Source organism: Agelaius phoeniceus, chromosome 9 (assembly GCF_051311805.1).
Source record: "Agelaius phoeniceus isolate bAgePho1 chromosome 9, bAgePho1.hap1, whole genome shotgun sequence".
Taxonomy (NCBI): domain Eukaryota; kingdom Metazoa; phylum Chordata; class Aves; order Passeriformes; family Icteridae; genus Agelaius; species Agelaius phoeniceus.
The window spans coordinates 31,196,397-31,217,338 of NC_135273.1; the positions used below are offsets into that span (position 1 = coordinate 31,196,397).

Genomic DNA, 20,942 nt, shown 5'->3' on the forward strand with positions numbered 1-20,942 from the left:
TTTCTTATTGCCTTTTCACTGGAGCCAGGAACATGAGCCTTGTCTTGGGATTTTGCTTCATTTTTGGCCCAAGTTAAAAAAAAAAATAGATGGACAGAAAGCACAGCCAGCAGTATTTTTAGACAAAATAATAAATAAAGAGGGGGAAAAAAGCTGAAATGGATTTAATATTCCCTCAGGTTGTGGGTGAACCCCTTTACAGCCCCACAGTGATTTGGAAATGGGCTGTGGGTAAACCCAGTTCTTCTGCAGGGGTTCCCAGTCCGTGCCTCCCTATTTTCTGTCCATTTTCAATGGAAGGAAGAGCTCAGATTTCCTCTGTAGAATAAGAAGAGCCCCCAGCTCTGTAATTCCCACCTCAAAATGTTGTCTGGGAGGCCTGATGCCTTGAGAAGGCTGATCTAGAACAGAGCTAAAGAATAAAGCAGGGATTTATCAAAAGGCCTCCATGGATCCACCTTGGGCAGCACAAGAGCCCAGCCAGGGCTGCACCCAAGGTGAACCAAAATGGGCACAAAATGGACACCTGGTCACAGGGTCTGTCACTGGGATCAGTTCTACCCATTTGCATATTGGAGTTCATTGTCCAATTACAGCTTTAGCCCATGAAATCCCATCCTTCCTATTTTTCTCTCTCCAGCCCACGGTGTTTGTGCTCTTGGGCCTGAGATTTGGATCATTTGTCCTTGGTCCCCAGCTGGAGCAGGAATTGTTTTGTCTCCCTGCTCTGTGCACAGAGCTCACCATTCCTTGATGTGAAGCTCAGACCCACACACTAAAGCAGCACAGAGTCTGAAAAATAGAAAAGCTAAACCTGAGGCATCAGGTTTAACAGAGCTCCTGGGTGTGGTGATACCCAGGTGAAACCCCATGAACTCAACAGCTCCAATCCCAGCCCCATCCCTGGGAAATTCCAAGTTATTCCCTCTCACTTCTGTACTGGAAAGGTTTGGATGTGTTTGCTTTGTTTTTGCCCTGAGTCTCACACATGCTGAATCCTCCTGTAACTGTAACTGCAGAGAGAAACAAAATGCTGATTTTGGGTTGTTAGGCTGTCTTTTCTCCTGTTGGGATTGGATTTCTCTTGGAGTTGTATTGAGAACACACCATTAAAATACATTCCTGTCCTGTTTTTTCTGTCCTTCTGAAGATGACAGCTTCTGATGGAGTCCAGGAGAGTGTCCCAGTCACTGTCAACATCGTGGTGATCGATGCAAATGACAATTCCCCAACCTTCTCCAACATTTCCTACAGTGTCAAGATCTATACGGATATGCAGCCTGGGGAAGGTGTTATAAAGGTAATTTCAGGGCTTTTATTACCTTTGGTAACTCACTTTTTGTTAGCAGTGCATGGCCTTGTTCTTCTCAATTGGAAATGCACTAAAACCAGGTAGAAACGAAGTTTGGGTGTCTGCATCCACTTAATTAATTAAATATCTAGTCAAAATTGCTAATACTAAATGTCAGGCCTGTTCTAGCTGTAGAGCTGCTTCCTCTGAGGTTCCACAAAAAATTTTCAGCTGAACAATCTCAAAAGAAAAAGAAAATTCTCCTTTATTAGCAGGACATTGAGATAAAACATTTTGGGAGAACAGGTGAGCAGTGGAGTAGGACATGACCAGGAATGTTTTCCCATGCCAGAAAACCTGCTGGTTTTTACAAGTTTGTTTGTAGAGCAAATGAGCAATGAAAAATGGGTTGAACACAGGCCCAGAGAGAAGCAGTTTCAATTAAATTTTGGCAGCACTGATTTATGTTTTAGTGCAGGACTGAAGGTGAATCCTGGTGACACTGAAATTAAAGGGAAAAGGCTCTTTTTGTGCAATTCTTCCAAGATCTCAGCCCTGCTCTGAGTGCTGCCACTCCAGATGGATGAACAGACAAGATGCCATTGGTGGCTTCCCAGAGTGATTGAAGGCAGTGGAAATATTGGGAAAATAAAATTAATCAGCTGACTTGAGTATAAAATACCATTCTCTGAACAGTAATCAGGAATTGAGTGTAGCAGTGATGAGGAGATGGTTCAGAAAATGGCATTTTCTGTCCCTCTTGAGCTGTACTTGTGCCTTTACATCTTCAGCTCTTCTTTGTGGTGTTTTGTCCCTTCATCAGTTTGGGCCATGAGTGTCCCCATCAGGGACAGCCACAGGGGCATTTCCAGCAAAATTTGAGGGAAAGAGAAAAAATTGAAGCATAGTTAAATTCCTTAAGATGCTACACAAGGCTGGGTGGGAACACAACAGCAAATACTGTTGTGCTGAAAGAGCCAGGGAGCATGAGGCAGAAAATGTTGCTAAACGAGATTTCTGCTGGGGAAAAAGAACGTTTTCTACTCAAGGTTGGCCTTGAGGGTGCTCTGAGCTGCCTGAAGTGTGTTAATGGTACCTGGGATGAAGCAGAGCAGCTCCTGGGGTTGTTGGAAACTGCTGAAGTGTTTCTGTGCTCAGAGGGAAGGTGCTGCTCTCCAGCTCCTCAAACACGTCCTGGTCTTGCAGCTGCAAACGTATTCCAGGCCTGGAGGCTTTCAAAGAGCAGGAGGACACATTTCTTAGGAAAACTGGGCCTGGACAGGTTGTTTGGGGAAGGAATAATGGGGAAGTTGGGCCTTTAACTCACCTCTGCTAAAAATTTAAATTACAAGGGTGAGATTGTCCCAAATCCATGCTTCTGTCTGCACAGTCAGTACATGGACACTTGCAGGTTTTCTGAGTTTATAATCTGGTCAGAGGGGGAAGGTAGAAAATTCTGGCTGGTTTGGGAGAGGAGTTGTTTTTCAACTCATCCCACATTACCAGATGATCTGAGTTTCTCAATTACCCATCTTACAAAAACAAAAAACAAAAAACCAAAGCAACAAAATCTAAGGGTTAGGTCGTAGGATTTCAGAGGACTGCTGATGATGGCAGAAATAAAGAGGGGCCAGCACAGGGGGACCTGGAGCTGCTGCAGAGAGCCCAGGGCAGGCACCAGGATGGGCAGAGGGATGGAGCAGCTCTGCTGGGAGGAAAGGCTGGCACAGCTGGGGCTGCTCACCTGGAGAGGAGAAGCTCTGGGGTCACCAAACTGGGGCCTGAAGGAGCTGCAAGAAACATGGAGAGAGACTTTTCCAAGGGATGGAGTGACAAGGGGGAATGGCTCCCAGTGCCAGAGGGCAGGGCTGGATGGGACATTGGGAATGAGGAATTGTTCCCTGGCAGGGTGGGCAGGCCCTGGCACAGGGTGCCCAGAGCAGCTGGGGCTGCCCCTGCATCCCTGGCAGTGCCCAAGGCCAGGCTGGAGCAGCCTGGGACAGTGGAAGGTGTCCCTGCCATGGCAGGGGTGGGAATGGATGGGATTTAAGTTTTCTTCCCGCCCAAACCATGATTCCCTGATCAGGATTTTGGGCAGCTGCACTCTTTGGTAGGTTGCTCAATCTTTAGGTATAAAATACCTATATATATATATTGATATATATACACACTTCATATATGTAAAGGCTTTATAAAGACTTTCTCAAAGGCCAAACTGACTTTTCTTTCCCATTTTTTGAACCCTGACACAGTGATTTTGAGGGCTGCTCATTTTATTGTCTCCCTGAGGAGCAAAGTCACCTTTTACCCCACCCTCCCTCCTGGGGTCTGGATCCTCTGCTGGGAGAGGATTCTCATCTCTGATAGCTCCCAGAGCAAAACCAGTTCATAAAACCACTCTGTCTGATCAGAGAAAAGCAGGTTAGAAAAAGAACACTGACCTCAGAGTGTCTGGACAGTCTCATAACCATCTATAATAATCAGAATGATTTTCAGCCACTTGGTTTTATTATCCTTAAGGTAATATTCTTACATCTCTTACATTTTTTTCCCGGAGTCAGTTGCAGGAAAATGTACAAATAAAATGGACAAATAGCCCCAGTTTGTGCTTTCTTGCTGCCTCATTTTGTGGGACATTGTTTTGATTTTACTCCTGACAATAGCCCCAAAACATAATAGCTTTTAAGTTGCTTGTGTTTGCTGTCTGGTACACTCTTAAAAAAGAAAGAAAATTTAAAATTTTTTAAGTTCTGCTTGAAAATAACCACAAATAGCAGGAAAATATATTCATTACAAGCAGAATTCAGTTTTTCCCCCCATTTTTTCCTTTCTGCCTCGATGGCTACACAAAGGACTTTTCCTTCTTTCCCTGTTGCCTTTCAGAGAAGTGACAAAAACAGGTTTTATTTTTATTTCAGTTGTCTCCTCAGTACTTGGGAAATTGTTTCAGGCCTTGGTTGTGAAGAGTTAAGTTTAAATCTCTTTGTGTTTTGTTCCTTTCAGCCTGAAAATTTCTCATTTTTCCTTCTCCTTTCATAGGTATTTTATTGTGCTCCCTGAGAGTTTCTCAACTGAGAAATCTGTGCTTTAAAACAGTTAAATGTGGTAAATTATACCTGTCAGTAGAAAGATTATTAGCAGTAAACCTAGTAAAGTACTTAATTCCATCTTTTTTATGTTATTATATTTTTCTGCCCAGTTTCCCATTTTTTCACTGCTGTGACTCAGATATTGAAATGAGTTGCACGTTGATGGGTGGAGTTTGCAGCAGCGGTGCAACAAAATTTCATCTCAATAATTTGAATCCACTGTTTTTCTTTAGCCATCTCTCATTTTTATATTCAGGATGCAGGGAATAAGGAATATTGAGCAGGAAAATGAGAGAGCTAGGAAGGGACAGATGGTGGCCCATGAGGAGATTTTTTTTGTGTTTTGTCTTTAGAGGAAAACTTGTGGACTGGCCTTAAATGTAATTAATGGAATCATGGAATAGTTTGGGTGGGAAGGGACCTTAAATCCCATCCAGTGCCACCTCATCCCATGGGCAGGGACACCTTCCACTGTCCCAGGCTGCTCCAGCCTGGCCTTGGGCACTGCCAGGGATGCAGGGGCAGCCCCAGCTGCTCTGGGCACCCTGTGCCAGGGCCTGCCCACCCTGCCAGGGAACAATTCCTCATTCCCAATATCCCACCCAGCCCTGCCCTCTGGCACTGGGAAGCTGTTCCCTGTCCCTCCATCCTTTGTACAGGGACTCTATTCATCTTTCCTGTAGCTCCTTCAGGTCCTGGAAGGTCACAATTTGGTCACCCTGAAGCTTCTCTTCCCTAGGCTGAAAAATCCCAGTTTTGCTCTCCCTACATCCTACCTCAAATTAGCCACATATCCTAATTTCTCCCTCATTTCCTAGTGCAGTGGCATGACTCAGGTTCAAGGGCTCTCTTCCAAGAATAATTAAATCATTCCCTGATGAAAAATGGAGAATAAAATACACAGGGGATCAGTGCCCTGTTCCCCACTGAAACAATTTTGTCTTATAGCACCAGTACAAACTAATTTTTAAGGTCATCCCCTAGCTTAGCCCAAGTTCTTGATTTACAACTCTTAAAAGTGTATTGTGCCATAAAAGAGCAGGACAGTTTAGTGGAAATCTTAAAATCATGGAATATCCACAGCTGGAAGGGACCCACAGGGGTTATGGATCCATCTTGGCCCATGAGGAGATTTTTTGTGTTTGGTCTTTAGAGGAAAACTTGTGAACTGGCCTTAAATGTAATTAATGGCATTACATTTCCATTGCAGGGGCTCCAACCCCTGGCCCTGCCCAGGCTCCCCAACAATCCCACCCTGTGCACCCCTGGGAATGTTGTCCAAACTCTCCTTGAGCAGCCCTGGGGCTGTGACCTGTTCCATGCCTGACCACTGCTGAATGTTTCCCTAAAGCAATCCTCACAGAAGTCATCTCCAAACCCCACCTCATCTTTTATTTATGTGTTTATTTGCAACCTTTTGCCTTCTGCCCATCAGGTAATTAATTCCCATCTCCAAAGCAAACCTGATTAGCAGAGAGAGAAAACAAAACTGGGCTTTGTTTGCATTGCTCAGCCAACGTCCCTGCACAGTCAAGGAAAAAATAATGGATTGAGGCTTGATGGAATGCCTGGAGGAGATAATGAAAAAATATTTTAACATACTCAGAGATCATTATGTGGGGTTGACTCAAGCTCAGGAATATCTCCATAAATTCCTGGAATTTTTCCATCACAGTGAATCTGGTGAAAGCTGCTGGGAATGTTGGTCATCATTTTATCTGTCCAGGGCCAGGTGACCCCAAATGTTGCTCTGAGAAGGTTCAAGTCAAACATTGAAACCCAGTTTCCTCCAGTAATGAACTGAGTCTGAGCAGGTTTTATATCATATCCAAGATGTCTTTGTAAGCTTAAGGCTACCCTCCTAAACCTCCTTTTCCTCTCAAGAAATCCACTCCTAAGTCTCCTTTTCCTCCCAAGAAAACCATTCCCAAACCTCCTTTTCCTCCCAAGAAAACCACTCCTAACTCTCCTTTTCCTCCCAACAAAACCACTCCTAAATCTCCTTTTCCTCCCAAGAAAACCACTTCTTGCTGCAGCAGAATCCACACCTATTTTGCCGAACTTTAAGTACATTAAATGTTGATGCAATGGAGCTGATCTTGCTGGATGAAAATTTCTCAGCAGAGTAAATGAAACATTGTTTTGTTCTTCTCCCTTTGCATTTTAGCCCCTGTTTCTTAAATCTTGTTAACTATGGAGCTCTATCGGGCTGGGACAGCTGGAGATGGGATTTCTGGAATCATGTATTATGGCAGCAGCTAAACCTTAATTCTATTTAATCCCAGGTTTGATTCTTGGTTTTGCCCCCAAAATGTTTTTCAAATTACTTATCTTTCCAAGCATTTGTAGGTTTAATTAACCTCCTAAATCTCTGTGCTTGTGTAGTCAATTAATTTTCCTTTTTCATGTCGTCCCAGTAAAAACTGGCCTGGTTCCAAATCCTGCCATTAAATCCTCAGGACCCTGTATTTTGCATAAAGGCTTTATCTTTTTTTTTTGTGTGTGTGTGTATGTGTTACTTTTGAAGTTCAGCAGACAAGGTTTTTACAGCTCTGTCAGTTGGGTAGATAATTATTCTCTGCAAGGTTAATTAACACACCCAGGTATGTATAGAAGCTATAGAAGGAGTGATTAAATTGCAGTTTTCATAGCATGGCTCCTTCAGAATTCCTAAGAGAATAAGAGAATGAGGTAGATTTAGGAAAAAAAAAACCCACACAAATATCAATTTGTTTTTTTAAATTTTTAGGAGGAGATGGCCTCTGTTCCATGATTTTTGGGGCATTTTAAGCATTTATCCTATGTTCACTATGCAATGTGTCCCAAAATGCTGTAGGAGATGAATTAAGATTTGTTTTTAAAGCTATTGTGGGCTTAGTTCTTGGTTTGCAGAATATTTATGACTTTCTAAATGAAATTTTGTATTTCACTGAGCCTTTGTGCATGAAGGATCAAGGATTCAAGATCTTAGAAGCCAGTAGAAACCCTGAGTTTTTCCCTGGAGGTGTCCAAGGCAGGCTGGATGGGTCTCTGAGCAGCCTGGTCTAGTGGACAGTGTTCCTGCCCATGGATCTGGATGAGCTTCAAGGTCCTTTCCAACCCAAACCATTCTGTGATTCCATGAATTCACATCCTCCCCTTGGTGCTCAGAGTTGTGTGAAAATGGGATTTATTCAGATATTGCAGCTTTGGGGTTTACTCTTGTTTTACTGGCCAGGTTTGGTTTCTGCTGTTCTGAATCTTCAGACATCCTTGGGCAAAGGTGGGTTGGCAGTTTTGGGCAAAGGTGGGTTGGCAGTTTTGGGCAAAGGTGGGTTGGCAGTTTTGGGCAAAGGTGGGTTGGCAGTTTTGGGCAAAGGTGGGTTGGCAGTTTTGGGCAAAGGTGGGTTGGCAGTTTTGGGCAAAGGTGGGTTGGCAGTTTTGGGCAAAGGTGGGTTGGCAGTTTTGGGCAAAGGTGGGTTGGCAGTTTTGGGCAAAGGTGGGTTGGCAGTTTTGGGCAAAGGTGGGTTGGCAGTTTTGGGCAAAGGTGGGTTGGCAGTTTTGGGCAAAGGTGGGTTGGCAGTTTTGGGCAAAGGTGGGTTGGCAGTTTTGGGCAAAGGTGGGTTGGCAGTTTGGGGCGGTGGGTTGGCAGTTTGGGGTGGTGGTTTGCAGCTGTGGGTGGTGTTTTGGCAGTTTTGAGTGGTGGTTTGCAGCTGTAGGTGGTGTTTTGGCACCTTAAGGTGTTCTTTGGCAGTTTTGGCTGGTGGTTTGGCAGTTCTAGGTGATGGTTGGCAGCTTTAGGTGGTGATTTGGTAGTTTGGGGTGCTGGTTTGGCAGTTGTAGGTGGTGGTTTGGCAGTTTTGAGTGCTGCTTTGCCAGCCTTGGGCAGTGCTGTGGGAGGCTGTGAGCTGCTGAAGTTGATGTCGTGCTGCACTGTTCAGTAGATGATTTTCCATCCTAGCATGGCAGGGCCATCAGGGAGCTCCTGTCCCTGACTCCAGGTGTCACAAGGTGACAAGGGCCCAGAGGCAGAAGCTGAGGCTGCTGTCTGGCTGGCCTTGCCTCAGGGACTGGCTGTTGATCCTGCCTTTGGCCTCACAGTGGGTGCTGAGGTTTTCCATCACTGCTGACATCCAGCATTCCCCTCCTCCATCCCTGCTGCCCCAGGGCAGGATTGTTTGTGTCAGGAAAGCCAAGGCAGAGACCTTTGAATTTTCATCCTCACACTGGGATCCCTGCAGGGATCTTTCCTGAGGCTGGGATTATTTTGGACATCCCAGAAAAGCTCTGCTGTCACCCCTGCTGGTGCCCTTTCCCATTCCCCACCTCCCACTGCTTGCCTGGAGCTGGGAGCAGCAGAGGACACCATGGTGCCATCATTCCCTGTAAGTTCCACTGCCAGCTGGATGCACAGCTGGGTGCTGTGACCTGCTGGATGTTCCAGTGCTGCTCAGACCACTTTATGTCATTCCTTGTGCTGTTTGAGGGAGTGTTGTCCTACAGAATGAAAAGACAGCTGAGGAACCTGTGTATCAGCAAAATAACTCCTAAAGGAGGAGGGGACAGCAAGGCCAGGTTGAACAGGGCTTGGAACAACCTGGGATAGGGGAAGATGTCCCTGCCCACGGCAGGGGTTGGAATGGGATGAGCTCTAAGGTCCCTTCCAACCAAAACCACTCTGGGATTTTTTTCCATGATTGACTAAAAGCAAATATATTCCCTGAGCTCTAATTCCTGGCTGAGTGTGTGTTTGATTTAGCATGGCTCACTACAGAAACAGGACAAATCTACTGCCTTTCCCAGGGGGGAGAGAAGAAACCCCTCATTTCATTATGGTCGCCATTAGAATTTGGGTCTAATACCAGGATTTAGATTTTTCTCAAGGGATTTAAAGACAATGTGGCACTTGGGAACCCTGGGTTAGTGATGGCATTGGCAGTGCTGGGTTAACAGTTGGACTTGACCACCTTAGAGGGCTTTTCCCACCTGAATGATTCCATGATTCCAGGTGTGTATCCAAATGGGAACAGCTGCCATTTTCCTTCCCCTTGGCTGCCACAGCCGTAGGTGCATATGAGCACAAACATTGCTCCCCAGCTCTGCACGAGGAGGTCTTGGAATGCCAGGCCTGGACGTGAGACTTCATGGCACTACCAGGGCTGTCACCTGGAAAAGTGGAGAGAAGGATGGGAAATAAATAGATACAAACCTCTCATTACTATTGAAAGACAAAAAGTTGTCAAAGAAGACAAAAAATGTCTTCTTCTCACATGAGAAAGTCTTATATATTCCAACCCACAGGGAATAAGCTTGGTCTAAATAAGTTTCTTTATTTGTATCTTAAAATAATTGTCTTGCAGTCTTTAGCAAGGAGTTTTTCTCTGCATCATGATGTTTTTACACCTATTACTGTACATTTCAGCTGTATCTTTGTTAGAAATTCCTGTGCACGTTCCAGATGTCCGAGTTCCCCTCTCCTCCTCCGGAATCACCTTCCCAGAGCCTGTGGAATTGTTAGCTGTCTCTTTGCTAGAAATTAGAATTGTTAGAAATTAGAATTTAGAAATTAGAATTGTATCTTTGTTAGAAACGCTTACTACTGTACATTTCAGCTGTGTCTTTGTTAGAAATTCCTGTGCGTGTTCCAGATGTCTGAGCTCCTCTGTGCTCCCCTGGAATCACCTTCCCCTGCTGACCCTGCGGTTTTTGCCTTGCAGCTGACGGCCGTGGATGCAGATGAGGGAGCCAATGGGCAGATAGTGTATGAAATCCTGGCTGGGGCTCAGGGGGACTTCACCATCAACGAGCACACGGGCCTGATCACCATCGCTCCGGGGGTGCTGCTGGCCGTGGGGCGCTCCTACGCCCTCACTGTCCGAGCATCTGACTGTGCCCCCCCTGCACAGAGAAGGTAATTAATGCACCCCCTCATTACTCCAGCAGCTCAGCCATAACGCCTGGGCCACACTCCCATGTTCTCTAGTCCACGCCTCTGTTCTGGAAAAGTGGCACACGCAGTAGAATTCTTGCCCTTTGTGTGTGGGGTTCGCATTCTCTCAGCCTGGGAGAAGCGGAGAAAAGAATGATCAAAACAATTCTTATCTCATTTGCTGTGCCTGTGTTTTGCCAAACTAGAATGGAGATGGTCTCCAAATATGGAGATTGTTCACCCAACGTGTTGGTGTTTTGTTTCCTTGGCCTATCAGGGCCAAGTGTGTGTGTGTCAAGACTGTTGGCTGACAGTCAGGAGATGTTGTGTGTGGTGTTTGTGAGGTCCCCAGGATGAGGTGAGAGATGAGAATTTGACTCCATGTTCTCAGAAGGCTGATTTATTGTTTTAATATATTATATTAAAAAAATGCTACACTAAGCTCTACTAAAGGAAGAGGATACATCAGAAGGTTTAACAAGAATGATAATGAAAGCTTATGACTGACTCAGAGTCTGACACAGTTGATGGTGATTGGTCATTAATTAAAAACAATTCACATGGAACCAATCAAAGATGCACCTGTTGGTAAATGATCTCCAGACCACATGCTCTGAATCTGGGAGAAGCAAAAAAAAGAATGATGAAAACAATTCATTTGCTGTGCCTGTGATTGTACAAAAGTGGAATGCAATATGGAGATTTTTTTACCCAGAGTGATGGTGTTTTGTTTCCTTGGCCTATCAGGGCCAAGTGTGTGTGTGTGTCAGGACTGTTGGCTGACAGTCATGAGATGTTGTGTGTGGTGTTTGTGAGGTCCCCAGGATGAGGTGAGAGATGAGAGTTTGACTCCATGTTCTCAGAGGGCTGATTTATTATTTTATGTACTTATATTATAAAAAAGAATACTAAACTAAAACTATACTAAAGAAAGAAAAAGGATACATCAGAAAGCTTAACAAGAATGATAATGAAAGGTCATGACTGACTCAGAGTCTGATACAGCTGGCTGTGATTGGTCATTAAGTTAAAACAATTCACATAGAAACAATCAAAGATGCACCTGTTGGTAAACAATCTCCAGACCACAGTCCAAAGCAATCAGATAATTATTGTTTTCATTCTTTTCTGAGGCTTCCCAGCTTCCCAGGAGAAGAAACCCTGGTGAAGGAATTTTTCAGGAAATATCGTGGTGACATTGTGCAGTTGAGTGCACGGCAGATTCAGTTTAGATCTAATATAATACAGTATAGAATAATATGGCCTAATCAAGTAATTAATTATAAATTAATTAATTATAAAGTCATTAATTAGCCTTCTGATATCAATGGAGTCCTCCTCATCATTCCTCCCGGACGCTGGGCAAAAATATCACTGATATTTGTGGTCCTTAATGATGTGTCCCTTACAGCACTGGGTTTTCATGATTTCATTTGCATGCCTTGGTCTGCTGTTTAAAAGTTCCCAGTTGTGCTGTCACTGTGCATGTCCATTCATTCATTGAGGTGAAGGGGTGGAAAGAAGAAAGCAAGTGAGAAGGGAGATGGTTTTTGTTCAGAAGATGCAAAAAGGATCCCAAAGAATGGTGTGGCTGAGCTGGAGAGCCTCTCCAGGTGTAGGGTATGCAGCGTCCCCACTAAGACTGAAATTCCTCAGGGCAAAATTATCTCTGTTGTACCCCAGCTGAAAAAGAGCAGACTGCAAATTTAGGATTTAGGCAGGGAGGGGAGCATCATCATCTTTAAGGTCCTTTTTTACCCAAACCATTCTATGATCTATATGTTCAAAAACCAGCAAAGTATCAAGGCCTGCTTACCTGTTTGAGTGGAGTTGGTGTTCTAAATGTGCCAAAATGTCATTTCATGAAGGTGTGGAGGGAACAAAAAATATCTCTTGTATCCTGAGCCTGGTATTGATAATGTGCAACCTCCTTGTCCAAAGAGCATGAAGGGAGGAACAGGAGGTTCCAGCATCCAAACCTCCCACAGCTGTAACGTGAAAACCTCTCCTTCAAATGGGAAATTTAGGAAGGAAATAAAATACAAGAGTAGGATTTCAGTAATTGGATTTTCCTCAGGACCTGCTGCTTCTGTCGTGTCTCCAAGAAAGCAGCTCGTGCTGTTGTGCACATATTTTATAATTACTGTCCATTCAACTTGTTAAGTTGTTCATAAAATTAACATCTGGTAGCAGTCCCTGGGCTGAATTTCACTCTTTTTTTCCTCCTGCTTGCTTTTTTGATAAACCCTCTCGAGCTGGCAGCAGGCTGCTGGTACTGCTGAGGAGAAGACTGAGGACAATTATGCATTTATTTTCTGTAGTGCTTCAGAGAGAAGGCCAAAAATCAGTAATTCCCCTTCAGAGAGTCTGAGATCCCCATGGTGTGTCTCCACACTACAGCTCTGATTGCCATCAGCTCCTTTTGTGCTGGAGAAATCTTTGTGTTGCCTAAACACATGTATTTCTGAGGATGGATGTTGGGAGCCTGGGCTTCCTCCTCTGAAAATGCCTTCAAGGCAAATAAGAAGTGGAAAGCTCTGCCAGGATAACCAAAGTCACCTGGAAAGTGGCTGGATTTCAGTCTCCCCCTTGCTTATGCACAAAGCAAAACCCAGCCACTGAACCTGGCTCAGGAACTGTAGCTCTGCAGCCTTTGTGAACACAAATTTAAATTGGAATTGGGAATTCTGTATAGGTTTGTGGGGTTTTTTTTTTTTTTCATGGAATGACATTTAAAAATGTTGGTGAGTGGCTGTGTCCCAGCTGAGATTTGGGGTTTGAGTATTATTAATTATAATTATTCATGTAAGTTATTGAGATATCATGGAATTGTTGAAGTGGGAAAAGACCTCCAAGATCATCAAGTTCAGCGTTGTCAACTAAACCCCAACAAGTGCCACATCCAGCTGTTACTTAAAACCTTCCAGGGCTGGAGAATTCACCCCTTCCCTGCACAGCCCACTTCTATATTGAAGCACAACAATTTCTGGTTTTGGAAAAAAAATTAACAACATTTGTAAAATTCAAGAGTTTCAGGTCAGACTTTAAACTTTTCACAGTCCCTTGGATTCCTGGACATGGGATTCATATCACTTGGTGATACAGGGTTCTGCTGGAGCCAGTCAAGATAGGTTGGTTCACATGGATGAAATCCATTCATCCTGGATTTTATAATTGCCCACAGCAGCTGGGGCTGCCCCTGGATCCCTGGCAGTGCCCAAGGCCAGGCTGGATGGGGCTTGGAGCAGCCTGGGACAGTGGAAGGTGTCCCTGCTGTGGCAGGGGTGGCACTGCATGAGTTTAAGGTCCTTTCCAACCCAAAGCATTCCATGATTCCATGTGGAGATGATTTAAGCAGAGATGGGGATGCAGTTGACTTTCTATCAGCTGGTGGGGCACAAAAGCTGTTTTTCCATGCTGGACTGTTTTGGGAGCTCTCTGCAGTTCCCAAAGGCTGTGCTGGTCTCTGGGTATTCACCTGCAAACACCAGCTGCAGTGCTTGCCTCAGCTCCATCTCCTTCCCCTTCCCATGCCAAAGGAGAATCTGCCAGCTCCTTAACTGGGCTATAACCCACACAAAAGAGACAGGGGGAAAAAATGCAAGGTGTTGATAAAAAAATGGATTGGAATTGCAAAAAAAGCCATTTCATATTAGAGTGCTTTTAGTTTGCAGACTGTTAGTGCTTTACTTCTGTGGTTTTGCCTTAAATATTTGAAGAAAATTTGCTTCCTATTCCTAGAATCCCAGAATGGTTTGGGCTGGGAGAGTCCTTAAAGCCCATCCAGTCCCAGGGCAGGGACACCTTCCACTGTCCCAGGCTGCTCCAGCCTGGCCTTGGGCACTGCCAGGGATGCAGGGGCAGCCCCAGCTGCTCTGGGCACCCTGTGCCAGGGCCTGCCCACCCTGCCAGGGAACAATTCCTCATTCCCAATATCCCACCCAGCCCTGCCCTCTGGCACTGGGAGCCATTCCCTGTGTCCTGGCAGTGAATCCTGTCACTGTGTGTGTGGATGTGCCCTGAGGGGCAGAATCCCTTCCCTGGGGGTGTGATCTGCCCTTCTGGAGAGCAGTTTGTTATCCTGGAGCATGGCCAGGTGTGGGACAGTCTCCAACAGTTCCTCACAGCCCTGGCATTGCTCTGCCCAGCTCCATCCATGACCCAGACCTCCAAAACCTGCTGGGAAAGGGCAGTGGGAAACACCAACAGCACAGTGGTGACTCTGCTCAGCCACAATTTTGGGCAGCTAGTAAAGAATATTGATCAGTAATGTGTTGTTTTCATATTCAGTGAGTTGTCTCAGTTAGTACAGCAGCTGTTTCAATAATAAATGTCTGGTAATTTTGGGTAGGACCCTCTAAAAAAGCTCTGGAGTTTGCTAGTCCTGCAAGAAGCAGCTCTTTGGGTTCATGATTTTCTTCTCTCTCCCTCTTCCTGCCCCACCTTCAGAAAACTGGGACAAATCCCTTTGTTTTCTTTCCTGCAGCTCTAAACCCTGAGATTTATCAACACAAATCCAAGGATTTATGAGGGGAAAAGCTACACCTGCAGCACAGCACTTGCTCTTCTCAGGAGTTTGTTCTGGGGTGGGGATGCTGTGCTGGCATCCAGGAGGGGAGGCAGGAGGGATAATGGAGCAGAGAGGCAAGAGAAGATCCTTTCAAGTCACATTTTTCATCTCCCATCTCCAGGGGCACTCCTGGCTCCCTTTCTCAAGTTGAGGCTGTGGGATATCAAGTGGGTTTACAGGATGGTCTGTGCAGGGTCCTCAGTGTCCCAAAAACCCTTCAATATTCCATCTGGAATGCTGTGTGCAGTCTGTCTGGGACAGGGATTCAGTGCAGCTCAAGGGTTTGCAGCCTCCTGCATTGCCACTGCTCTGAAATGGGATTTATTGCTCTGACATGGGGGTTACTGACCCACAGCATGGCGGCAGAGTTGTGTGCTCCACTTCTCCCAGCATTTCCCTCTCTGCCAGCATTCCCTGCTCCCTCTTTCCAAGCTGGCTGCCAGCTGGGATGCTCCAGGGGTGGCTGCTGTGTGTGGCAGGAGCAGTTCCCAGCCTGGAGTTTGAGCTGCTCCTGCAGAGGACCCAGCACATCTGGAGCTGTTTGTTTGTGGAGCATGCAATGATATCTCACTGCTCTGTTTTTGAAATTACACCACTTTGGGCTGCTTTGGGGGAAATGATTGAGCTTTTCTTCCTGTTCAGAGTTCCTCCACAGCTCCTGGAAGGTGCCTGTGCTCAGCTGGGGCTGGGCTCTTTCTCCAGGCAGCACTGACAGAACCAGAGGACACAGCCTCAAGCTGGCCCAAGGGAATTATAGGATGGATATTAGGAAAAAGATTTTTACAGAAAGGGTGATAAAGTTCTGGAATGTTCTGCCCAGGGAGGTGGTGGAGTCACCACCCCTGGATGTGTTTAAAACCAGCCTGGATGTGGCACTGGGTGCCAGGGTTTAGCTGAGGGGTTGGGGCTGGGTTGGGCTCAATGATCTTGGAGGTCTCTTCCAACCCAGTGATGCTGTGGATGTGGCAGCCTGCTTTCCTTTTGATCCAGAAGGAAAAATATGTCCTGCAGCTTTTAGAGGAGCAAAGGGAGGCTGTTAGAGCTCGAGAACACACAGTGTGTAAATCAGCCACTGTGGGTTGCCCTGTGGATTGGATTTATTGATTCTGACTGGTTTTAACTGTTTTTTTTCCCCTTGCACTGCAGGAGCTCCATCACCACTGTTTACATCGAGGTGCTGCCTCCCAACAACCAGAGCCCCCCACGCTTCCCACAGCTGATGTACAGCCTGGAAGTCAGCGAGGCCATGAGGATCGGCGCTGTTCTCCTGAACCTGCAGGTACACAGGGGCCTTCCCTGGATGGGGGGCTCTGTGCAAATCACAGACTCCAGGTACACAGGGGCCTTCCCTGGATGGGGGGCTCTGTGCAAATCACAGACTCCAGGTACACAGGGGCCTTCCCTGGATGGGGGCTCTGTACAAATCACAGACTCCAGGTACACAGGGGGGCTTCCCTGGATGGGGGCTCTGTACAAATCACAGACTCCAGGTACACAGGGGCCTTCCCTGGATGGGGGCTCTGTACAAATCACAGACTCCAGGTACACAGGGGGGCTTCCCTGGATGGGGGCTCTGTACAAATCACAGACTCCAGGTACACAGGGGCCTTCCCTGGATGGGGGCTCTGTACAAATCACAGACTCCAGGTACACAGGGGGGCTTCCCTGGATGGGGGCTCTGTACAAATCACAGACTCCAGGTACACAGGGGCCTTCCCTGGGATCACTGGATGGGGGCTCTGTACAAATCACAGACTCCAGGTAATCAGGGGGGCTTCCCTGGCTGAGGGACTCTGTACAAATCACAAACAGGATGGGGCTGCTGGGGAACGTGCCTTGAGCTGTTTGATTTTCCAGCATCACTCTCATTCCATGGTTATGACAATGGGAAGATGCCAGCAGCTCACATCCCAGGCAGCAGACCAACAACTTCATGTTACAATTCACTTTAAAAGTTGTTTGACCAGTCACACAAAGCAAAAGCACATTGACAGTAGTTCTATCCAACCACTATAAGCACAGGTACCTTTGGTTAAACAATGCTTGCTTATTTTTAATACAATACCTGCTTGTAAGCCCTAAAACACAATGCACAGAGCTCCATTATTAAGCTTAAAACTCCCTAATATCTTGCTAGATAAACTTTTCTGCAGCTTAGGGAGTTATTCTACTCCAGGTACACAGAGGGCTTCCCTGGGATCACTGGATGTACAAATCACAAACAGGATGCGGCTGCTGGGGAACGTGCCTTGAGCTGTTTGATTTTCCAGCATCACTCTCATTCCATGGTTATGACAATGGGAAGATGCCATCAGCTCACATCTCAGGCACCAGACCAAGAACTTAATTGTTACAATTGTTTCAAATGTTACAATTCACTTTAAAAGTTGTTTGACCAATCACACAAAGCAAAAGCACATTGACAGCAGTTCTATCCAACCACTATAAGCACAGGTACCTTTGGTTAAACAATGCTTGCTTATTTTGAATACAATACCTGCTTGTGAGCCTTCAAACACAGTGCACAGAGCTCCATTATTAAACTTCAAACTTCCTAACATCTCTCTAGATAAACTTTTCTGTAGCTTAGGGAGTTATTCTAGACAAGCATTAATACACAGACCATTGTTCTATTTGTCCTTACTTTTCTACTTCTTACATAATTTTTCTGCTGACCAATCTCATGGCTGCTGCTTAGCTCTAATCACAGTTCTGCTGTCTCTGAGCCCTGCCTTTTGCAGCTTTCCCAAAACCCTCTGATTTTAAGGATTCCCACACCCTGGCACGCCCTGAGGCTGCTGAAACCCTCTCCACCTTCCTGCCCTCTGTGTCATGCCTTGCACAAGCCATTCCTTGCATCCAGGGGGGAAAAGGGGCACTTCAAAAGGATTGAAAATAGTTTCATTTTGATCAGCAGCCCCTTTTACATGGACTGCAGAGGAAAAGGGCTCACTTGGCTGTTTCTATTACTTCTTTGTTTGATTTAAATATTGTAAAAGATGCTGTAGGCTGCAAATGGCACTGCTCAGAGAAGCTGGGGCTGCCCCTGCATCCCTGGAAGTGTCCAAGGCCAGGCTGGATGGGATTTGGAGCAGCCTGGGATAATGGAAGGTGTCCCTGCCCATAGCAGGGAGTGGAATGAGTTGATTTTCAAGGTCCCTTCCAATCTAAACCATTCTGGGATTCTATGATAGTTATATTAGAAAAAATTCTATGAGTGGCTGGGAACTTGAAAGGAATGTGATTTATTATGTTAGAATGTCTCTCTGTATTTGCTAACAGATCAGAGGATTCTGATCAGAGCTTCAGCACCTCATTCATGGGGAATTTTATTAAGATTTTGAGCAATTGCTTTCCCTAGCCTGTCATTTTTGAAAAATGCCTGAAGATATTTCTACTCCTTGGTGTGTGTAACAACAGGCTGAGAGGGAGCAGAGATCCCAGTGCTGCCAGGCCCAGGATTAGTGGGACCTTGTGCCCTGGGATCAGGGATCATGCAACAGCTCCTGGCCAGGTCCAGCAGCAGGAGCATCCCTCATCCTCATGCACCAGGACCAGACCTCCCTTTGCTGCACTAATAGATAAAAAATCAGTTCTCTCCTGACTTATTTACTGTTTCTTATCTACTGCATTGTTTTCTGCCTCAAAACCAGCTGTGCAAAATAGGGAAATGAATGGCAACTCTTTACTGAGGTTTTTTTTAAAGGATCAGAAACTTACTTAATGCTGTGTTTAGCAGTAGTGAAATAAAGGAGCTCTAATTAACTCACTGGAGCAGGTGGATGGGAAAACTCCTGCTAAAATGGTTTCCTGCTGAAAGGCTGGGATTATTCTGGCTGGTTAAGCTCAGACAGTCACCTGTGCTGAGGGAGGATGACTAATTTAGCTCAGTGCTGCCAATTAACTCCTGGCACATCTGTGGTGCCTGCAGGGAGGGAGGAGTGTGAAGGGCCAGGCTGTTCAGGAGCCTTCTCCTCCCTGGTGAGAGACACTTGGGGTTGGAAGCCCCAAAGAGGAACAGGAGCCAGGAACTTGATGAGAAACAGAAACATTTGTGTTTCCTTGACAGGTGCTGGAATCTGTGGCCTGAGGGATCTTTGGAGGCAGAAAAAAAAACTGTTGGCAGGTTTTAGTATGGAAGGATTTGATGGGATTTAAATGTGATTGGAAAGTGAAGCTCCAATGGAATAATTTGCTTTAATGTTTCATTAAACCCCAAGCAGCCCATTCTGGGCTGGCCCTGCTCAGGGACCCCCAGGGCTGTGTCCAGTTCTGGGCCCTCCTGGCCAGAGAGCCCTGGAGGGGCTGGGGCGTGTCCAGGGCAGGGGCTGGAGCCCCAGGAGGGGCTGAGGGAGCTGGGCAGGGGCTGAGCCTGGAGCAAAGGAGGCTCAGGGGGCCCTTGTGGCTCTGCACAACTCCCTGCCAGGAGGGGACAGCCAGGGGGGGCCGGGCTGTGCTGCCAGGGAACAGGGACAGGACAAGGGCAAAGGGCCTCAAGCTGGGCCAGGGGAGGCTCAGCTTGGACAGCAGCAGCAATTTCTGCATGCAAAGGGTGCTCAGGCCTTGGCAGGGGCTGCCCAGGGAGCTTTGCAGTGCCCAGCCCTGCAGGTGTCCCAGCAAGGGCTGCAGGTGGCACTCAGTGCTCTGGGCTGGGCACAAGGTGGGCACTGGGCACAGCTGGGAGTCCATGGGCTGGCAGGGATTTTCCAGCCTCAGAGATCCTGCATTTTATGAAAAATATTTAATTGTTAAATCCCAAATATGCTTGGCTTTAGCTTTGGTGGTTAGTCCAGGACTGTATCTCTTGTAGATCTGGTAGTCCTCAACCTGAAATGTGGAAGATGGAGAGGGTCTTCTTACAAGAGTCTGGAGTGCCAGCACACAGGGAATGGCTCCCAGTGCCAGAGGGCAGGGCTGGATGGGATATTGGGAATGAGGAATTGTTCCCTGGCAGGGTGGGCAGGCCCTGGCACAGGGTGCCCAGAGCAGCTGGGGCTGCCCCTGCATCCCTGGCAGTGCCCAAGGCCAGGCTGGAGCAGCCTGGGACAGTGGGAGGTGTCCCTGCCATGGCAGGGGTGGCACTGGGTGGGCTTGAATGATCCCTCCAACCCAATGCCAAGTCCAGCTCCCTTATCCTGCATTAAAACCTCCAGCTGGATTAAAGACTCCTCCTGTGGGCAGCATATTTCTGTTTTCATCTTCCTTTATTCCCTCCTGTGTAAAATCCACCAGGATATTTTAAACTTTCATTGACTGAATATTTAAACTTCTGAAATCCTGTGCTGCCTTTTCCAGGCAACACAAAGTTCCCTGTTAGGCACCTTGGTTTGGGTTTTATTACCATTTATTACCATTACATCATCAATGTGTTCCATTGATGATATAGAATGATGATACAGAATATATCAATGATGATATAGAATATTATCAGGTCTCAAATACTGCAGAAGTGTTTTCATGTGTAAATTTTCACACTGATGTTTCTTTTCCTGTGTCTCATCAATCCAATCAGTGTTTGGGCTGGTGCAGGTTTAGAAATTATGGTTTTATGGCTCTCTCTTAGTAATAATTTGGTTGTTCTGCATACAGCAGGAGGGTTAGAAAATCCTGTAGAGAGGCAGCAAAACTTTTCAAGTATTCCCAAATTATCAAATCTGAAGATCTGCATAACATTAGGGTGAGTAACAATGCAAATGTAGCTGCTTTAAATTTGCCCTTTAGACTTTGGAAAAATAAAATTCACTTTTTTCTTGTCCATTAAAGTTTCTTATGCTGATGATGGAGAGCTTTATTTCTTTCTTATCCCCTTATTTATTTTCTAATGCACCCGGCTGGTCTTGACTGGTGTTTTAATTAACAACATTTGAGATTAATGCAATATTAAATGATCTCCACTGCATTAATTTGTAAATAAACCTCAGAGTTTATTGCATGCCTGGGAGGCGTTTATGGCTTCATGTTCTTCCAGCCATTATTAATTAAAATATGCAAATGCTGTCATTTTTCTGGGAGCCTTCAGAACAAATAGGGCTGTTAGCAGGGTCCAGTTATGTGCTGAACAAGGAGCTAACATGGAATTGTTGT

The 20,942-nt window shown here is 46.0% G+C and overlaps 1 protein-coding gene across 19 annotated transcripts in view; it reads left to right on the forward strand.

Annotated features, from left to right (window-relative positions):
• The window catches only part of PCDH15 (protocadherin related 15), a 642,855-nt gene that overhangs the window by 500,366 nt on the left and 121,547 nt on the right, over positions 1–20,942 (forward strand). For all 19 annotated transcript variants that reach the window (XM_077183412.1, XM_077183413.1, XM_077183407.1 and 16 more), the window contains 3 exons: positions 1,151–1,300; positions 10,077–10,270; positions 16,005–16,137. In XM_077183412.1, the coding sequence (XP_077039527.1) occupies positions 1,151–1,300; positions 10,077–10,270; positions 16,005–16,137 (477 nt within the window). The remainder of the gene's footprint in view (positions 1–1,150; positions 1,301–10,076; positions 10,271–16,004; positions 16,138–20,942) is intronic.